Below are 21,376 nucleotides of genomic sequence, written 5' to 3' on the forward strand. Positions count from 1 at the left end.
ATGGTTTTAACAAAGGATTCGTCTTTGACCCTGTGGCCTTGAAATCAATAGGCATCATCTTTGACCCATGAGGTCTCCAGCTGTGCAGTTGGACATTCCTACAATACACTGTTGTAGAGTTACAGCACAGTATCATCTGTGACCTTGACATTTGATCGGATCACCACCAAAGTTTCATCACATGTTCCTTGTACCATATTTAACGTTTCCTGAAAATTTCATGAAAATCTGTTTGTAACTTTTTGAGTAATCTTGAACACAGACAAACAAACAAGCAAGCGCTACCGAAAACATAACCTCCCTTGCAAAGGTAATTAATTGTATGCAAGGTGTAAAGCTTAATTGTGGAAATGAGAACTTTGTTTGCAAAAACTTTGAAAAGTTTAGACAACTCAGAAGCTATTGTGACGTCACACTAAGCTGAGCATTTTGTCACAAAATCATAAAACCTAAACAGTGAGTGTGTAAAACCCCTTAAAGAATTTAAAATGCCAGTTTGGTGATGTAAAAGTCCAACTGACCTGTTTAGACTTTGAATATCATTTCTACTCTAAAGTATGTTCAAGCTACAGAGCTCCAAGGAGGGCTGTTTTCTCACTCATTTTGCCAAAATCCCATGGCCTAGTATGTGCATTGGTTTTCAAGTTTTCTTGCTAATTTACACTGGAAGATGTACTGCTACCAAAAGTCATAGCACACTATTCCCAACTGAATATCATGTTTTGATGTATTTTTTTTTAGGGGATGGGTTTTCCCAAACCTGTGGGAGAAGACTGAAACAGCAGAATAATACCCATTGTCACCCTTCCAAAGTGACTTGTACTAACGGCATGTTTCTGCTTTGTGGGTCTGCAGCAATGTACAATTAGGACTAGATGAGAATTTGAGATATGGAAAATTGATTGTTGTGACCCTGCTGCCCCCATCAATTCAGCAACAGTGCCACATGAGCGTAAGAACCAAAGCGGTATTTTACAGAGTGGATTGTCAATTCACAGCTGCCAGGAGAAAACTATCTCTCCACTGGGTAAAGCTGTTATTTCAAATGTTTGTCCAATTACGTTTTGCTTGCAGGGACAGTGTGTATGGGGGGTTGTGTGAGTGCACATTCGAGACATGCAGGCTTGAATAAAGAATACATTTCTGACTGACGGTTGTGCTATGGAGAATAACTGCAACATGCTGTTGAAAAAGGCGAACTGAGGCAAATGATTGATTGTGCTCAGGAACATTTTGGGAAACCCATTATATATTTTATGTTATTTAAACCTCCAATTGACCAGGAAAGACTCACTGAGATCTAAGCTCTCTTTCACAAGAGTGTCCCAGCCAACCATGTGTTTCTGAGTAACATAAGTCTGTACATATGACAGAAACAGACCAAGAATTGCCTAACAAATAAAGATATGTCAATGATATAATCTTCAGGCAGATAAAGAAGCCCATCCAACCTGAGAATATAGTGAGGAATGGTGAATAAATAGTTTATCATTTTAAAAAGTATTAAAAAATACCTTAGTGCTCCACGGTGTCCAGAGCTTGTACAAATTGTGAAAAGGAATGCATATAGAAGAGAGCACCATAATTTAACAGAGACATAAATGTGTCTTTTTTTAGCCGCAAAAAAAAAAAAAACACGAGTTGTTCCTAAAATAGAAGCCCAACTTTAGCTTGTCTATCAATTGCTCTATATGAGGTTTAAATGAAAGACAATTGTCTATTACAATACCGAGGTACTTTTAATGAGATACAGATTCAATCCCAGAGCCCTGGAAGGTGATGATAGGTAGAACATTCATGGGTTTTGATTTTACGTTAAGAATTCAAAACAAGTTTGGAATCCCACAGGGTACACTGCAAAATACTGTAATCGACAGAAATGTTTTCATAGCCATCCCTGGATCTTTACCTCGCAAGAAATCCTCTCAGAGCTCTGCAGGCAGTTCCTTCGACCTCATGGTCGGCTTTGTGCTTTGATTGTCAGCTTGGGAGGCATTCTATAGAGGAATGTGTGTCCAAAGAGTGTCCAATCGATTTAACTTATCACAGGCGCACGGCAATCAAGGTGTGGAAGCATCTCAGCAGAGATTAGGAGAATTAAGTTGAACTTCATGTCATGATTTCTAGTATTTTTCGAGTTTGTTCTTAGTTTTGGTTTTGGGTTCTTGTTTTTCCTGCTTTCTTGGGTTTTGTTTTTTCCTTTGAGTTTTATTTTATACTTTTGGTTTTTGTTCTCAAGTTCTGTCTTTGTATTGTCTCTGCCTCTTGGTTCTGTCCTCATTGTCTTTGTTTATCATTATCCTCTCTTTGCCCTCAGTCTACTCCTGGTTTCTGCCACACCCATCTCCACCTGTCTGTAATTGTAATCACTCCCCTGTGCCCACTTCCCATGATTTCCCTGTGCTTTAAAATCTGGTCATTTTTTTCCACCTCCCCGCCGGTTCATTGTTGGTGTTAGGTTCACGTCTTGTCTCTGGTCCGTCCCCGTTTTGCCTTGCCTTGCCTTGCCTTGTCTCGCCTCGCTGCGCCCTTGTCTGCTGCCTGGATTTTTGTTATTGTAGTTTTGCTGCCTCATCAGCTTTTGTTTTCTGTTTTGTTATTTAAATAAATTTTTGTTTTTAAGTAGTCAGTCTGCGCCCTGGGTTCCTCTTGCTCTCCACCACTTTTGACACTTCAAGTGTCGTTGGTCAAACAGGACAATGGCCTTACAAAAATGACCCACCCTGACAGAAAACCCCCCCAACACCTTCATATATAAAAATTACATGTGAAAACATGTTACATTAACATGGTGTGAAATACCTGTTCTGCACATGGTTTCTGTGTGATTCTGGACCGTTTTAACATGTTCATGTGATAACATGTGGTCACACGGTTTTCCGTATGTGATAACATGTGAACAGCATGGTAAAGTCAAGTGTTTCCTTTTTTTCTTTGTAATGGTAAAGACCAGACCTCAGATCCAAATGCTGTGTCGAGACCTTACGAGAGCGGTGCAGCAGGGTGTTCTTACTTTTTATCCATACCCGTACTTAGAGAAGATGATAGCGGACATGAACTCTTCACTGGAACAAATTGGTCTAAGAGATGCAAGAACGTTTCAAAAATCAGATTAAACAAACAGAAAATGATAAAAAAAGAAAAACATTGTATCATTTTTTTTTAGTTCCTTTTTTTTCTTTTTGTAAAAATTCAGGATAGAATAAACAATAGCATTTATATTACCAGTAACACCACTGTCTCTTGAACATTTTCCCAGTTGTTTGACCCAAATAAAATTCCTTGAAAACCCACTATATTCATGTAAAACCTAAGAATTAATATAAACCTTTGTCAGGAATTTGGGACCAAATGCTTCTACAGTTCCTCACTTAACCCGCTAACATTTTTGTGCCCCTACCTGTGCTTTTGAGTCTTTGTCTTTTTTCTCTCTCTCTTGTTTTAAAAGCAGGATTTCAGCCGCATCACTGAAGCACTAACAGGGACTTTTGCCAGACTGGTTAACGCTTCAAAGTTGGTCTGACATGCACACTTGGGAGGCTCACAATAGAAGCAAGAGAGCCTCATGCTGAAACATTAGAGAAGGTTTTGAAAGCACTGTGTGTTTCGACACCATTAACGTTTAAAGGCTCCCACACTTTGTGGTCCCCTTTTTAATTAAATGTGTCATCTCTGTCACACAGCTCCAATAATTTACCGTAGTGGGATACAGTAGTGTGAGACTGAAAAGAGTTAGGACAATAGGTTTATGACCAACACATTTAAAAGCGACTTCAGGCACTTTGACGTTTGACACACTAGAGACATCTTCATGTCCCAGGTTTCTGTCTGTCCTTTTTAATTTAAAGTGACTTTACTTCTGGGAGAGGCTTTCAGAGAGCTATTTTTTCCCCCCATCACCAAACGCTTGAAGGATGAATGCTTTATCAGTATTTAATGTCCTCCACAGAGCATCTGCTTAGTAAAAGCTTTCAACCCGTTCTGTGCACTAGAGATCTTTCCATTTTATCTTGATTCACCGGGATTTGTCTGCCTCGTTTTTTTATCTTTGCGACCCCCACACTTGACAAATCACAACTTTGAATTCCCCGCAAAGCTCAAGAGTGCTTTAAAATACAAAAATAAAAGAGAAGTGGATGGATAGTGACACAAAGCATAAATGAGCAATGAATTTTGTCAGGGTTCTAGGTTGCCTCAAGGTTCCCTTTCTCTCTCTTCCTCTTTTCTTTTCTTTTCTTTTCTTTTCTTTTCTTTTCTTTTCTTTTCTTTCCCACTTTCCTCTTATTTTTCCCCCTTTCCAGGTGGAATTGGTAATTGGCAGCGTAATTTTGAAATTACCCAGCAGGCACTGCTGTTGTTCTGCCTTGTTTAAGTGGTCACACCTGCAACTCATTACCTCTCAAGCAACCACCTGAGTTGGAACCATAGACATATTATATTGATAGGCCTTCTCTCATTGTTGGGAATTGAAACCAGCTGGATCTGGTTTATGGGCGCTGCTATGTTGTGTTTTTTGGAACCAGAGTCTGCCCACTAACGAAGTGAGGCTTTAAGTCCTGCCTACTCCCCCATGCACAATCATAGTCCTACATGACCTTTCTTTTAATCATGGAATAAGTAATTACAGCTAAACGTGTTAAAAAATTAAAATTTAAACATACAGCAGCAAGCTTAAAAACTACTTGAATCAACAAGAGTCAACATCTAAAATAAATTATCAAAGGTGTTTTTTTTTCTGCTTTTATCAACACCAATGTTGTTTAGATGGAGGGGGCAGAACTTAAGACTTGAAATGGAACTAGTCAACAGGAAACTTAATCTTGTTCCCGCTTCAACTTCCTGGTTGACACCAGAGGTCTATTAATATACAGACCTTGCTTGGATGTTGCCAAACCACTGAAGTCATTTCAGTGATCTTGGCCTCTCATATTCTAATGTTTTTAAATCACTTGTACCCAAGTTAATGTTTACTTGTGTAGTCAAAATCAAAGTTTATTTACTGTATATAACACATTAATAGGTCAACCTTCATTGACCAAAGTGCTGTACAAAGAGTAAAATAAATAAAATCAGTAATCAATATAAAAGCAATAAAAAGGATCTCAAAACAAAAGTATCACATTCAAACAAATAATTAAATACTACGCAGTAAAAGTTAAGATCTCCTGCTCAAATTGGACTAAAAGCCAGTGAATACAAATGACTTTTAGGCCAGGATTTAAACAAATCAACAGTCTGAGCAGCTTTCAGACAAAGGTAGCAAAAGGTAGGCTCTTCCAGAGAGGAGGGGCCATGGAAAAAGCTCTGCCAAACCATTAAGACCTCACCCCATCGTGACCACTCCTTTGAAGTGTCTGTTGTTGAGTCCTCTAAAAGGCTATTTGTTTGCCAAGACTAATATACTTACCTTCTATCTACTAAACACCTCAACAAATAAAACTCACCTGGATACTCACCTGCCTGCCCACTCTCCACTGTCCTCTTCTTCATCTTTCCCTTTGTCCAGCTTGTTGTCCTTCTTGTCTTCATTCCTCACTTTTCTCCTCAGGCTCCTGTCTAGGCATAATCCCCTTCTACCTGCAAGAAAAAAAACAGACAAACAAATAAGCAAAAAATACAAGCTTGAAATACTACATGAACTTTTTTCACCTCTAGATCTAACAATCATCAAACATCTCCTTTCCAGACCTGGGGCAGATTGAAGATGTTACATTGTTCCATTAGCTGTAATAATACAGCGTTTTTACAGCTTCTTCTTGTGTGCATGTTGTCTGTGGTCAACATTTTGATCCCTGTTAAAAGGTTTGAAGCAAAAAAAAGCAACACAATTTACAGCTTGAGAAAAAAATTAGTTCTTTCATAAAAAAATGTGTTTACACTCTCTATATAAGACGAGAGTAGGAAAAAATATATGGGGAGAAAAATGACATATCTGAATTTATTATGCCTTTGTTTGACCCAAAGTTAAGTTTGCTTCTTGAGAAAATCCTGTTTTTAAATTAAAGCAGTCAAGTTCATAGCAGCTTAAAAATACAATTTACGTAAATGTTTATCTTTAATACAACTGACATGTTCGCCTGGGAAATCAAGCTGTTGAACATTCTGGTTATTCTTGATATGATGGAACGGTATTGTTTTTAAGGAGGCAGGAGGTTAAACAGCTTGTTGGTGGATGAGAGGGATTTTTCACAATACAGAGGGCTATCTTTGCATCTATCCATAAACATGGACACCAAGGAGCAGAGTGACACTTTGATGATGCTATCGACCATTTTGCCCATGCTTTGCAAAGTAATTCTGTCATTCCCACTACAGTTGCCATACCAGTAAGTGATGCAGCTGGTGCGGATGTGAAGCTACCTAGCAAGAGCTGTAGGTCATGAAGCTAAGAGGACTACATCACCCACAAAAAACAGAGCCAAGATCCTGACATAGCTGACATACCACAACCTAACCTATCTTCTAAAATCTGCCTTTCTTTCTTCTGTTGATCAGCCTTTCTTCAAAAATCTTTTGATTTGTTGACACCACGACAGATTGTTGTCTCTACAACAGCTCCCTAACTGTTCCATCTCAGCTCTGTAAATTGTTTTATCATTGCAAATGAGTTCCTTTGTTGTTGTGTCATCAGAAACTTTAATGAGCTGGTTTGAGCTGAATTCAATTGAACAGTAATGTGTCAGCAGAGTGAAGACAATAGGACTGAGTACATATCCTTGAGGGACACCTGTGCTCATGAATGATGAAGTCTTACTACCAAAACAAACTGTATGCTGTCTTTCTAACACGAAGTCCAAAATCCAGTTACAAAGAGGTTTTCAGTCTAAGCAGAGAGAGTTGCACTATAAGCTGCTGTAGAATGATTGTCTTAAAGTCTGAGAATACAACTCTATAAGAATAAATAACTGTACTGAGAATTAGGGGATTCCAATCAGTGATTTTTAAACTGGGCGCTTTCCTGCCTTAACTGAACCCAAACGTGATATTTTCAGTTTGAATTAGATACCAGCATGACTGTCCTGATTTTTCATGAAGTACCCCTCTCAATTAATTATGAATTTGAAATAACTTTTACTCATCACAGAAAAACAAGTTTTTCTAGGTCAAAATAACTAATAACTAAATATATTATCTTGAGGAAAAACAAGTTTTGTTATCTCAAAAGAAATTATTACCTATCTTGAGATGATGTCATGAAAATTTATTTCTAAGCACATCTTCTCTTGGCTCCCGTAAGGCTGACTTCCATAATCTGGTGGTGGTTTTTGCTCCAGCAGGCCGAACATAAAATAGTGCTGGCTACACCATGCTCATAAGACATCGTCAGCTTCCACAGCAAGAGAAAAAATAATAAATACTTTTAGACTCCTGTAGGGTAGTTATTTGTACTCTTTCCCAATTTCATCACCTCTCCACCAAGAGAAAGAGGAGTATTAGAGACCTTTTATCTTTTCCAGTCCACTAACTGAAAGACTGAGCTAGAAAATGCCACACATATTTATGTGATAGTTTACTGCAATATCTTTCACGTTGCACAAGGTCCTGGATCGGTGCCACCTCTCCAGTCCAAATCATGTAATGCTCTAATATAAACCATCTAGTATATCACAAAGGCTTTCAATGAATTTTACAGCAAACCAGACATTATGAAAACTATCTGTCAGTAGAGAAACCTGGCGTCAAGGTGAACATAATCATTCTTAGACGTAAAGGTTGGGCAGCAGAGTCTGATTAACGTCTATGTAAAGAACAAAATAACTGAAGAGAAATGCTAATTTGTTATGAATGTTTTCTGTGAGCCATGTCATCCACACAACACTCTTATCGGAGCTCCGTCATGCATCATTCACTGTCGCTACTTCTGTGCTAAAACGTCTGTCTTTGCACACACTAATAAACACTACAGAAAAATAGACAATATACTAATACGCTGAAAAACACAAGCACAGCAAAAAAAAGTGTTTGGGCCAAGTTTTTAGAGTGAGTGCAGGTATCAGCATGCAGCAGGCATCATTTTTTGTTTGGCAATAAAGCAATTTCAAGCATAACTGCATATTTACTGGGTTCAAATCCATCATTTACATCCCTGTATGTACAAGCTTATTAAGGAGTGCCAGTTTGATACGCACAATATTTAACACGCTGTATGTTTGCAAATTGGAAATCAACTAAACAAATGGAGAAATGTGTGTGTGGGAAGATCATCCATGTAAAAAAAAAAAAAAACCTGCAGGAGACAGTTAGGAGCACCTGCCCACTCTCCATTTACCTTCCTGCAGAGTTAGAGATGCACTGAAGCACTCTTATTGCTGGTATTTTTTCTGTTTCTGTCACGATTTGCATATCAGCTTTGGAAGATAAAATTATTCCAAAATACAAATCAAAATCTGTGGTTTGATTGAGAATAGTATGCTATGATTTTTGGTAGCTGTACATTGTACAATGTACAGAAAAGCTGAAAAAACAAACAAACCCTGTTTACATAAAAAAGGACCATGAGACTGTCTAAGAACCATGAGACTGTCTCCCTACTCGCCTTTCTCTTCATGTTTTGGTATGACAACTGCAGGTTAAATCCACTCTCAAGAAAATTTGCTGATGGCCCGGTCCTCCTGTCTGTTCTCCCAGCTCCCGTACAGCACTACAGCTCAGCTCAGCGGGCATTATTGGGGTGGGGTGAGAACTCTGATTTAGAGCTAAATGTCAACTAAATTAAAGAAATGTTAGTAATTTAGCCAGTTGTCTCTGCTCACTTGTGCAGAGACAACTGGCTCCTCCAACAGGAAGAAATTTTCAAAAAATGCCTGCAGCGAATGTATCTGCTCAGGAAACTGAGGACATTTAGAGTTAACAGGAACGTTATGACTACTTTTTACTACTCTTTTATCGGGAGTATCATAATGTTTTCCTTTATATGTTAGTTCAGTTGTACCTGTCTGCAAAACAGAAAATACCTTCTCAACACTCAGAAGGTGGTGGTTGGGGTGGGGGTGGGGTGCCCCAGTTTGATCGACTAAAGTGAACCAGATCACTTAGGTGAGTGATTCAGATGAACCCAAGTCCATAAAGTGAACTGAAATTAGCACCTATGTAGTCATGTCAACTTTGAAGTGCCATTCTAAATAGTAGTTATCAATAGTTGGCACTTTATCAGCCGTGACATTGGTCATTGAGCATGGAGTTGTGGCAATCTGCCATCCTGCTGCCCGTTGTGCTCCTCCTGTTTTCCTGATTGGTTGGCTTCCTGATGACGCACAGCTGCTTCAAATCAAGATCAGCCTCACAAGGGTTCTTAAGGCAGTTTGGAGGAACAGACCAACGCTGAAGCATTAATTGCTGCTGGTAATCAGTCTCAGCCATTTCTAGTTTTTCTCTGGTGAAAAGTATTAATCCATTTTTGTATTTGTACCTGTTCAGAGTTCCTGACTCTGCTTGTGACCACACCCTGCTCCGAGTGGCCTACAAGTAAGACCCTGCAAACCTTGCCGAAGCCTATCTGTCTTCAACGTACCTGAGAACCTACTTACCTGGGCGAATCCGTGTTCTACTCACTCACCTTGGAATCCGGAACCTCACCTCCAAGCCTCTTCTTCTCACCACGATTGTAAGATCGTTTCGCCTGTCGGACCATTACTACTACTTACCCCTGATGAAACTGAGACTTGCCATAATTCCTCTCTTCCAGATCCCGACCTGTTCACGCGTCCCTATTGTAAATAAAATCACTTACCTTTTGTTAATCCTCTTGTGTCAGTCCGTTTCTGGGTTACTCATCTTTGACAATTCCGTGAACCTGATAGGAGTATGGAGAAAGCGCCTAAAGTCTTTGTCCAGACTAGGCTAACGGCTAGCTAAATTAGAGCCAGTTTTTAAAATCTTTATTCAGGCTTTTAAAACAACTCTTTATCAAAAACAACAGGCCAGTGTAAAAGAACGCTACATTAGCTAACTTTGAAAACTTTTGCATGACACCATTTGTTTAGTTTGCTGCTGTTTTTTAATCAAACAATGTCCGTGTTACTATGAGAATGTTTGTGCAGAGCATAGACCAAGTGCTTTATGTTGAAGGTGCCGCGGCTGCTGGATGTATCTGTGTGCCTGATCATCGTGTCCAGTAGAGATGGGATTTATGGCTCTTTGATTGGATCCGGATTTTGCAAACCTGTTCCTTTCAGAGAGCTGTTCAAAAAGAGCCAATCTTCTGAATGGTTTGTCACGTGGTGCTGCCAGCGTAGTAGTACGGCACACATCATTACGTACTACTATGCACTAGAGATGTGACGATCATACGTTTATACCCCCTCCTCGTGTTTGAGGAGGGAGTTTAAGGAATGATACATTCAGCGACCTCAGCACGATCAGCACATGACGTTGTTCAGTTGCGAGTACAGCAACAAACTAAACAGACTGTTATGCAAAAGTGTAGCGGTTTATTATTAACTAATGTAGTATTTTTTTCACAATAATGTCGTTTTTGAGAAAGAATTATTCGCCTGAAAAATAATTAAACTGAAACTCGTTTGGCTGGTCATTATCCTAACCTGGACAAAGCCTTTTACATCTTTCTCCACACTTTGTGTTCTATGACTGATGTCAAGACAGATAAGGTGCTAAGTATTGATAACTATTTGACAGGACATCACTTCAAAGCTTAGCAGACTGTCCCTTTAAGGCTAATAAAGTGATTGTAACTCCTAATTCTAACTCCCTGAAGTTAACAGCATGGAAGTGAGGAACTGTTAACTAAAATATATAAATAAATAACTGAGACTGTTAGTGACAAATCTTGAACTAGAATTTTCTTGCATGAATATTCACAGAATAATGCCTCTTTTTCCTTTTCATTTTTGAGCTGACAAGTTCACTATGACCGACATCATCATGTGGTGAGACATAAGCTGCTTGTTTCCAAGGAAATGTCATGTTTGTAGCGGATCGAACCCAGAATGCAAGCGAACTCAAGAAGCTTTTAGAGAATAATATATTTATTGAACAAAAACAAAAAGTTGACATGGCAGCAAAACTTACAAGGAACAACTATAAAAATCACAGATAGACACAAGGACATGCAGCACAACTAACAAAGAACCGCTGAGAAGGAGACGGAAAATACTGAATATAAAGGCAGAGCTGATGAGGCAGTTGGGAACAGGTGACTGATTACAAAGCAGGGGCAGGTGCAGATGAGAGTGACAGGCTGACATGGAAAAATACTGAGATGCAGGTAAATGATAGCACAGAGGAACACATGAGAAAGCAGACAGAACTATAGAGCTACAGAGGCCACGAATGAAGATTAAACTCTAGAAGCCCACAAGAAATCAGATCACACAGAAACGCAAGAGTGACAAGAGCACACAGAACCCACGAAGGAGACAGAACGTGTAGAAACACAAGAACCACGAAACCAGAGTGAACTACAAGAACCATGAAGTCAAACAGAAACACAAGAGTAACAAAATACACATCTTTGAGCACTGAAAAGGAATCGAAACCCAACCAGAAAACCCATATCAAAAACACAAAAATCCCCATACCATGACAGGAACTGACTAAAGAAAACATTTTTGCTGCACACTTGTGGGCCCTTTCTAGACCAGCTTAACTGTTCCTTACTGTATTGTGAAATTAGACAACTTCTTCACAATTAAAGGCTTAACATTTCCTTTCATGGTGGAGTTTTAAACTAAAATCGTCGTAAGCTGAGAAAGAACAGAGTTGAAACTGTTTTGATCAAACCCTGTAAACGACCTCGTGCAATACTGTGAGATCGTGCAAGATGTGTTATCGCTCAGAAGTTGTGTCGAGGATGACTCTCAGCCCAATATCTGTAAAACTGACTATTGTTGCCATTTATGATGTTGGCTATAGCTGGTTAGATGCAGCCGGCCTTTTGATTTGGGTTGACCCCAAATGTTTATGAGTTGCAAATGGCAAATGTACATTCCATGATTACGATCTGAGAGTTTCACTAAATTCTATCCAATGGGTCATGAGGTAGTCTTTGTCTAACCTACAGACATATGAACACACTAAAATGCTATAGCTGCTTAGCCTTCGGCAGAGGGGGATAATCTTTCCTTTAAAGATCATTCAACCGAAGCTCAGGAAAACTTGTGTAGGTATTTCAATATTTCAATACCCCCCCCCCCATCCCGCCTAGTTTTTCTTTTTTCTGAGCTGGTTAACATGACAACGAGATTTGACAAGTGAGTCATGATTTCTACAAAATACAATGCAGTCGTGTCAAAAACAAGACAATACTTCGACAAAACATTGGATCAGGGGTCCCCATGAGGAAGACTGTGGTCTGCATCCTGATCCAAATGAAGTCTTTACTGGACCCAGTTTGGTTGTTAAATTTCAATAGTGTTTCTTTTACTTGCACATGTTGTATTGTTGTATGTTTATGTTGTTTTTTTTCTGTGCCACTGCAATATTCTAATGTGTCTGAATGACAATAAAAGTCTATCTAGATTCCAAAATTACAAGAGACTCAATATGGCAATATCACATATTTCTCCACATGGCCAACTGCACTTTTTTACTTGAGTTTGAGAGTTCTGCTCAGTATTTTCTGGACAGAGATCTCTGAGGTTGTTTCTGGGATCTTTTAGAGCCGCTCCTCCAGTTTGGGGGTCACAGCCATGACACCAGTCGAGCCACTGAGGCCTTGACTCTCCACAACTTCTCTGTTTCCTCTTTCAGCCCTTGGTATTTCTCCGGCTTCTCGTGTTCCTTACATTATCCGTTGCTACGCTACACTCCTTGATGTTCCAGTCGCTTGGGATCTCTACATCTATCTGTTACCTGCATTTGGAATGAAATGTCAAAGAACAGAGAGAGCAACGCTGCTGGTGGAATATATTCTGTATCCTTCACCTCCAAAGCATCTTCTTATAAACCCAGATATAGCGCCACAGTAATCGAACAAGATTTTGGAGAATTTGAGTCCCCTTCTTCCTCAGACTCTTTAATTACAGACATGCCAATTAGAGCTAATTAGATTAACTCTACTCTGTTTATTTCTTAATTCCTCCACACGTGTAGAGCATTCCCACAGTGGGGTCTCATCCCTGCCTGTCGGATCTCTGGAGGACCAGGACGGTGTGTAAAACTACAAGCAAGATGAAGGAAAGCAACACTTTACAAAGCAGAGCGACTGGATGTGCTAATCCTTTGTACAAAATTGAATTGTGGCATTAACCTGATGTTCAGATTGCCATTTTTCAAATATAAAGAAGCAAATCGGTGAGGTATTATTTTTGCGTGAAGACGATTTAAAGCTGTTGAATTTTTTCAAAATGACCTGACTAGTCTGAAATAGTCTTGTTTTAGTACATCAGAGTAAAAATCAGTTAATTCATTTTACTTTTGCTACACATTTATTTAAAGGGATAATTTGGAAATTTTTGGAGTGATGTTCTGTCTAATAGTTATCGATTGTTAGTAACTTATCAGCTATGACATCAAACAAAAAGCTAGGAGTACGGAGAAAGAAGCAAAAGTCTTTGTCCATATACACTTTCTCATAAATGACACTGATGTGAACGAATGCTACATTAGCAAATATGGCTAGTGATATACAAAAACTTCTACGTTTTTGTATATCATTTGTTTACTTTGTTGCTGTTTTCTCAACCAAACAACATCCATGTTACTGCATGTGTGCTGAGCATAGGCCCACTGAAGTAGACCGTGTTCACGTTTAATAGTGCTGAGACTTCAAACGTGTCAGTCCACGGGAGCTGGGTAAACTTTTGGACTGAGTGTAGGCACTGATCAGCCCTATTCCGATTCCTTATTTTAAGGGACATTTGGCAACCCTAAGGTTGATAAACTATTGACAGCAGTTTGACAGAACATCCCTTCAAAATGGGCCGGATTATCCCTTTAAGTGGCACCCCTGGTGGAACAGAGCATCCCTGCTCCGTTTTGACTCAAAGTGGTAATCGTCTGCATGCGCATGTTTAAAATTCAGGTCTAGCGTAAAGAAGTAATCCCCGTAAACAACATAATCTTGTCATGCTACTTGACTTTTTTTTCCCTCTTCCCTTTCTACTGCATGGAAGACAACGAAACACGACAGCTTACACACACAGCACACAGAAACACGCACGCTCTGCAGGTAGGGTGTTCCTCTTCTTCCTCACTTATCCCCGTTTGATTTTTGGGTTGTTTATAAGTTCTTTGCCTCATTAGTCGCAATATCCTCGAGTGTTTGAATGGAGATGATTAATTATGCATTTCGACACAACTGCAACGACAGGCTCTTCATCACAATAATGAATTAATCATGTGCGTTTCACTGGATTGTTTCACTCTGTTTAAATGTTATAAGCATAATGACTCTCTTAAGCTCAACGCTTGGTGCGCTGGGAGACGGCAGAGTGGGGAAACATTCAGCTGCAGGGCCGATTTTAAAAACCCAGGCGAAGGTTTTCACTCTGCGGTCTCCGCATCCCCTCCCCTCCCTTGCCTTCTCCTCGCGCTTGTGTCATTATTTAGCTTCATGTCATTGTCAATTACAATAAAGATCAAGATGTGTGCACATCACTGCCTGCTCCAGCGACCTTTCACTCAAAGTGTGAAGCGTGTGACAAACTCCGTGCTCTTCTAACTGCCCATTTGTTTCAGTGAAACAGGGGAGACTGCAAGGTTGTGCACATTGTCATGAGCAACAAAGAGGCACAAGAGAGGCCTCTTATGTCTGTGACATGTTTTGCTTTCAACCTTGACAGGCCTTGAAGGACTATCCCCTGCATAACAGACAGCACGAAAATCTAGTCTGGGCTGTAGCGACAGTCTCAAAGAGACGCCGAAGTGGGCGTTTTTGTTTTCGCGCCGACTTCTTTTTTTTTTTTTTTCACGCCGACGTAGAGCTTCATAAGTCAAAGACAGACATTGTTCATTCAAGGGCAAGCAGTTTGCGTTTTATGTCATTTCATGCAAACTTTTTTTTTCTTTTTCATTTAATTTTTGTGGCATCAAAATAAAGCACCATGGACCCTCGGAGAAAACACCACTCAGTCTCAGTCCAACGGTGTGATGGCATTCTCCGTTTTTTTTTTTATTAATAGCATCATCACTGGTTCATCAGTCAACTGACTGCATAAACTGCATTCCCAAGAGTAACAAAGTCATTTGCATAGCCCTGGTTTACACAGCTGTGAAGTGAGACCTCCATTTTTCTTCCCCTCCTGTCTGTAGAGCCTGTGCAGTGACACCACCAAGACAGTTTGGACCGCAGGTTGTTGTGCATCAGGTACAGCTACGTGCATTTAGCTTAGCGTACACATAGGCTGTGTTCAAATTGTTCTCATGTTCACTCTTTACTATGCAGTAACTATTTAGTAGACTATATATGGGAATGGAAACAGCGCAGTGTTTTTACACATTTCGAGCACTACTTGAACGCTCCGCAAGTCATAATTTTGCGCTGGGTATTCAGTCAGGTGTCACATGAATAAATGTTGGCACACACACTGGGATACACACTTGAAGCTGAAGCGATGAATAACATACATTTTGCTGCTTTAAGCTGAGAAAATGTAATTAACATCATCTGTCTTCATGACACTGATGTAAAATTGATGTTACACTTGTTCGCTGTGTTGCATCTTTTCGCGCAACCGCTTTAACTGCAGACTAACGGGCACATCTAATCTGGGACAGGTGTCCATTTAGGGAAAGAAAATACACTGAGTGTGTCTTTATTTTCTACCTCCAATTTGAGTGATTCCATACTTTTTTCCTCAGAATTGAGTGATTCCATATTTATTTCCCTGTGTTTGGTCAATAAAAGAATCATTCACTGACTTCCACAATGTTTTTTCTTCATTTCTTTGAGTGTTCCTGAAAGCCAACAAGTGGCACCTTGGAATGACCTTATTATTGTGTCATGTTTTTGATCTGAGTTTGTTTTACAGCATGAAATGTCTGAATGAGTGCTCATCCAAGACTGGTGATTCCATACTTTTTGCCAGGGATTGTATTAGAGATGTCTAGATAGTTAAAGGCATCTTCAGCAAATTTAAAAATCACATTCATGAGCTACGGACGTTAGCATTAGCCTCTATTAGCCTGCTATACCAACTCAGAACCACAGTACATCACGTTCTGTTTCCTCTGATGTAGTATAAAACTTCTGTTCACTGCTTTTACTGTACCACGGGACCAACTTCTAAAAACAGTGAATAGAACAGAGCACTTCTTTTTCAAAACTGCTGGTTTACTTGTGGTTCCTGACCCCTCTGTACGCGGGGTCCGAGCAGACCATTTTGGTGGTTCTGCACCGTCTGTTTGAAACGGTGACAAATTTGCAAATACCAAACAGCGTTTTTAACTCTCTCAGTCTGCATAATAAAGCAACGTCTGGTCGTGGTAAGTGAAGCAAAATGTTAGGAAGAGTGGAGAAGCCGGTGGGAAGAACACCCGTTCCAGTGCTGTGGGAGGGCGGAGGAGCTTCATGGAGTTCTGACTGTGAGTATAAAAGGTCCATGCGTAAAAGAACGTCTCACAACCACGTGAGCGCGAGCCAATTTGTTTTACATCTCAGACTGTAAATCCATTTTAAGACTAGGCTTAAGACTTTCCTTTTTGTTCAATCCTATAGTTATGGTTGGCTTGAGTTTCCTGAACTATCCTTTAGTTCTGCTGCTATAGGCTTAGACTGCTGGAGGACAAACTGACCACACTTCCTGACTCTGCTGCTGTCTTTACTCGCTCTACTCCCAAGCAAATATTGCTGTCACTAACCTGTGTTTTTCTTTGTTGTTGTTCCTTCCCCCCAAGAAACTACAGCTGGACCTGTCCCTCTGTTTGTCCGTGTGTCTTTCCTGTCTGTTTAAACCCCAGATCACCACCCATCTTGAGCCTGCTTCTGGCTCTGCTGGAGGTTTCTTGTTGTTAAAAGAGAGCTATTCCTTTCCACTGTCGCCAGTGCACTGCTCCTGATGGGGGTTTGTACTGAAGGGAGAGTCAGCGAAACCAGCTAGCCTCCTTACATAACTTTAACTAATTGGCCTTACGTGATGTATTGTATGTGAATATATTGTATTATAATTGGACTGAATTGACTGTAATTAGATTTGAATCTAGATCTAGTTTGCTATTTTTGTTGTACAGTGCACTAAGACAACTTTTGTTCTGAACTGTCACTATATAAATAAACTGAACTGAATTGAGTTAATGATGATGAATATTTAAAAAACTCAGCTGGGCCCTTTCTGCGTGGAGTTTGTATGTTCTTCTTGTGCAGTTTTCTTCCACTGTCCGAAAACATGCACATGGGGTTAACTGGAGATTCTGAACTTCCCTGTGGTGTAGATGGGTGACGGTTGATGGTTGTCTGTCCCTGTGACAGACTGCTAGCCTGTTCAGGGTGTACCCCAACTCTCTTCCGTTGATTGCTGGCGGTAGGCACCAGGCCCCTGTGACCCTGAACAGATTTAAGAGGGAACAGAAAAGGGAGGAAACATGGAAAAAGCCAGTCTAAGTGAAACATAATGGGGTTTGTCTGACCGTTTACAGATAACACTAACATTTAAAAGCTACAGGCAGAAAATCCGTTGTGGTGACATGAGCCAGACTGACAAGGCAAGAGCACAAATCAGCAAACAACTGCAAATTCTGCTATACGCTGTCACACCAAATCAGCGTTGCTATGAAAGACTTTTTTTTTTAAATAAAGTTTTGTGCCGTATCTACATCAGTACTTCTACATATTTGTCAGCTTGACATGTCAAGACGGAACACATTCTATTATAAAGTCAGGGTTCTGCATCAGAAAATGTACTTTCTTTACTTTAACGAACTTAAGACATTTTTTTTTCAAGGTCAGCCAGTCAACAATGAGGAGAGTTCAAACAAAATAGCAAAAAAAAACCAAAATTACTTTAAAACTTTTAAGGGTGCCAATGCAGCTACTGTCCTGAAAATCCAACATACATTGACTTATTTCTCTAGAGCTAAATAGAAATCTGGGATTTACTTTCACAATAATCTAAGCTGACAAAATGTGGAGGGTTTAATGTGTAAACGGTTTAAGAAATATAAAGTAAGATGAGTTTGTGTGAGAATATTTTGGAACGTTTAAGCAGCTCAAAAGCCAGTGTGACATCACATTAGGTTGAACAGTCCGCGATAAAATCGTCAAATATCACTAAACCTAAACAGTGATTGTGCAGAAACTATTAAAAGATCTCAAAACGTTAGTTAAGTCATGTAAAGTCCAACTTTTTGTGACCTGTTTAAACCTTAAATGATGTTTCTGCTGTGAAGTATATCTGAGTCACAGAGCTCCAGAGAGGGTTGGGTTTTCTCACTTGTTTTACCAGAATCCCTTTCTTGTATATGTGGAAATTATTCATGTTTTTTTGCCAGTTTTTCCATTACCTCATGATGCACTGCTACAAAAAGTCATAGCACACTATAACCAATTGCGCTGCAGGTTTTGATGTATTCTTTTGTAAGAGCTTTTCCAAAAATGCAGGAGGGGCAGTAAATAAAAAAACATGATGGAAACAGAAGAATAATGGCTGAATAGTAATGAGGGTGCTTTAGCGCTGATGCACTGGCACCCTGGAATAAGAAAATCTCAAGATTCTGTGTCCTTGGGTGTTGAAACTCATATACAAGTAGAGACAGAAGGTGTAGTCTGGCGGAGGAACAGTGACGGCGGCGTCCACAGTGAGTTCAACACGTGCAAAAATCTGAAAGGTTAAACACGTCTGGAAAATATAACCTCATGACAGAAATCCTTCTCTGTAAAAGTTAGAAATGCAGCACCTATTTTTCCCCCAACTTAGTAACATAATTTGAAACAGCAGGAAATGTAATTATATGATAAAGCTGCTGATTTACTCGCTGTGAGGCGTTTTGAAAGTGACAGCATCTTTTGAATGGCACAGGAAGCTGCCCCACAGGACAAAACACAGCCTCAGCTCTCCAGTATTTCCCAAGCAAAGGCTTAAATCACTGTAAAATCACTATGATGCAAAAAAAAAAAAACTAGATTAATGCATGAAATAACATCTAAATTGTAGTTCACTGAAATGTAAGGTTTGAATGTTGTCATTACTTTTAAACTATGAAGTAATTCACAAGATTTGCTTATAATGTGCAGTGTGTGGGTGGTAATCACAAGTTGTCTGCTTTTATTTAATGTACTTTTTCTTGTAACACATAAAATAAATGGCGTTTGCAACACTGATTTTTTTTCAGAAGTGTTAAAAATGTTTTTGTGTGTGTTTTAAGGATGTTCTGAATGTGGTTCACCTTGTGAATCCCTATACAAAAATATTAAATATAAAGAAAACAAATGTTAAGAAGTATGACAAACGCTACATAAGGGAATGTGAAATAAACTGAAATTTTAAAATATTAAATCAATATAGGAGCACCAGAGGTGCTTCTAGAAAATTTTCAGGTGGGGGGGTGGGGGGATTGGTGGTGCAAAAAAACAAAAACAACAAAAAAAAACCCAAAAGCCATCCCTGTTTTATTAGACTGCTGTCATATAGAGGCTTTTTGAGAAAATATTGTAATGTCGGAGTTGTCTTGTGATACCCTTTTGTGACAAAGCACTCCTGAAACATTTTGAACCACCCTGTTGCTGAAAAGTGCTATATAAATAAATAAATTTTCTTCATCCACTCCATCCTGCCTGGACTCTCTTCTTCACCCCTTTTTCACACTCCCTGTTTTCCTGGACAGTCGACCCTAAGTACTTGAAGTCCTGCACCTTTGTGACCTCTGCTCCTTGTAGCCTCACTGCTCCACCTGCCTCCCTCTCATTCACACACAGGTACTCTGTCTTTCTATGGCTGACTTTCATCCCGTCTTTCAAGTATATATCTCCACTTTCCAAAATCTCTGCCACCTGTTCCCTGTTCTCACCACAGATCATGATGTCATCTGCAAACATCATAACATCAAACATCATAGTCCACGGGGATTCCTGTCTGACCTCATCTGTTCGCAGTGGCGGGCGGTGCATTTCACACTTAGGCCTTCAATGATGTCCAACTTAGTCAATAAATACCTTTCATTATGCCAGCATTTATAACACCAGGACTGCAGAGTAGTTAGAAACACACTTAAGCATTGCATCACCTCAGTTGTGTACAAAATGGGCTATTATCCGGCGCTTTTTAAAAATTAACAAACCCGCATCAGCAATTAAAACATATCTGGTATGCTACTGTCAAAACTAAATAACATAGAATAAAATAAATAAAATGTTTGCACTCACCAAAACGGCTGTGTCCCCCAAAACACTTAATTCAACACAAAATCCATTCTGGGACAGGTTAGCTGGCTCGGGGGTCGGCTGTCCTCCTCTAACAAGTTCTAGCTTCTCTTGGAAAGTTCGTCTTGTAAACAGCCTTGCCAGTAAATCAGCAACCAAATCAACGCGTTGCTCTCCTTCGACCATTGTGATTTTAAAACATTTTTAACCGTTAACAGTCCTGGGTGTGACTCTGTTGGTCTGCATAGCACTGCCATGGCTCAAACTCGTAAGTATCCATATCCAATCACAGGACGCGTAAATGTCACGTTCAACATGAGGCCAACTAGAGGGCCTCACTGACACAACTCGTGATCTGATTGGCTATCGCAACTGTCTATCAACCGTATTTTCCCGTTCACTTACAGTGCACAGACACTATTGATTCTGAAGATTTCATACAGCCTCTGGCAACATAAGAGCTGAATTCTGATTGGATTAAAACTCTAACCTAAAAACAACAGCACTGGAAGGAGCATAATATGACATGAATATGACATGAATATGAATACTTTTAGATATCGAGGGAAAGTAAATTAAAAATTAAATTAACCTTTATCATAATTATGATCATTATTTCTGGTTATGTTAGGCCAGCAGAGAAGGCCTTGCTGGCCCTGATGGCCCACCACTGTCTTTTCGTCTGTCCATCACTTGATGCACTCCCACCTCCACACACTCCAGGTTTCCTCATACAACACCACAGCTCCTTATTCGGCACCCTGTCGTATATTTTTTCTAAATCCACAAAAACCCATTGAAGTTCTTTCTGACCCTCTCTGTACTTCTCCATCAACATCCTCAAAGCAAAAATAGCATCTGTTTGTGAGGATTTGGATTTTTGTTGTTTCTGTTTTGGTTTTCTTTATGGTTTTTCTGTGGGTTTTAATTTGTGCTTTCAGTTTGGGTTTTTTTCCTGCTCAGTATTCACTCCTCCTCTGTCACTCTTTTGCCTTTCTTGCCACGCCCATCTCCACCTGTCCGTAATCATTTCCATTCACCTGTTTCCACTTCCCTCGTTACCCTCAGCACTCAAATACCCGGTCATTTCCCCCACTAGTCGTCGGATCATTGTTTGTTGTTTGT

The 21,376-nt window shown here is 39.8% G+C and overlaps 1 protein-coding gene across 2 annotated transcripts in view; it reads right to left on the reverse strand.

Moving 5' to 3' along the window:
* Nucleotides 1-14,827: 14,827 nt before the first annotated feature.
* Nucleotides 14,828-21,376, reverse strand: part of LOC108238706 (CMP-N-acetylneuraminate-beta-galactosamide-alpha-2,3-sialyltransferase 1) — a 26,330-nt gene continuing 19,781 nt past the window's right edge. For both annotated transcript variants that reach the window (XM_025006952.2, XM_025006956.2), the window contains one exon: nt 14,828-17,440. In XM_025006952.2, the coding sequence (XP_024862720.1) occupies nt 17,132-17,440 (309 nt within the window). In that variant the 3' untranslated portion in view covers nt 14,828-17,131. The remainder of the gene's footprint in view (nt 17,441-21,376) is intronic.

Source organism: Kryptolebias marmoratus, linkage group LG5 (genome assembly GCF_001649575.2).
Source record: "Kryptolebias marmoratus isolate JLee-2015 linkage group LG5, ASM164957v2, whole genome shotgun sequence".
In the NCBI taxonomy this organism is placed as follows: Eukaryota; Metazoa; Chordata; class Actinopteri; order Cyprinodontiformes; family Rivulidae; genus Kryptolebias; species Kryptolebias marmoratus.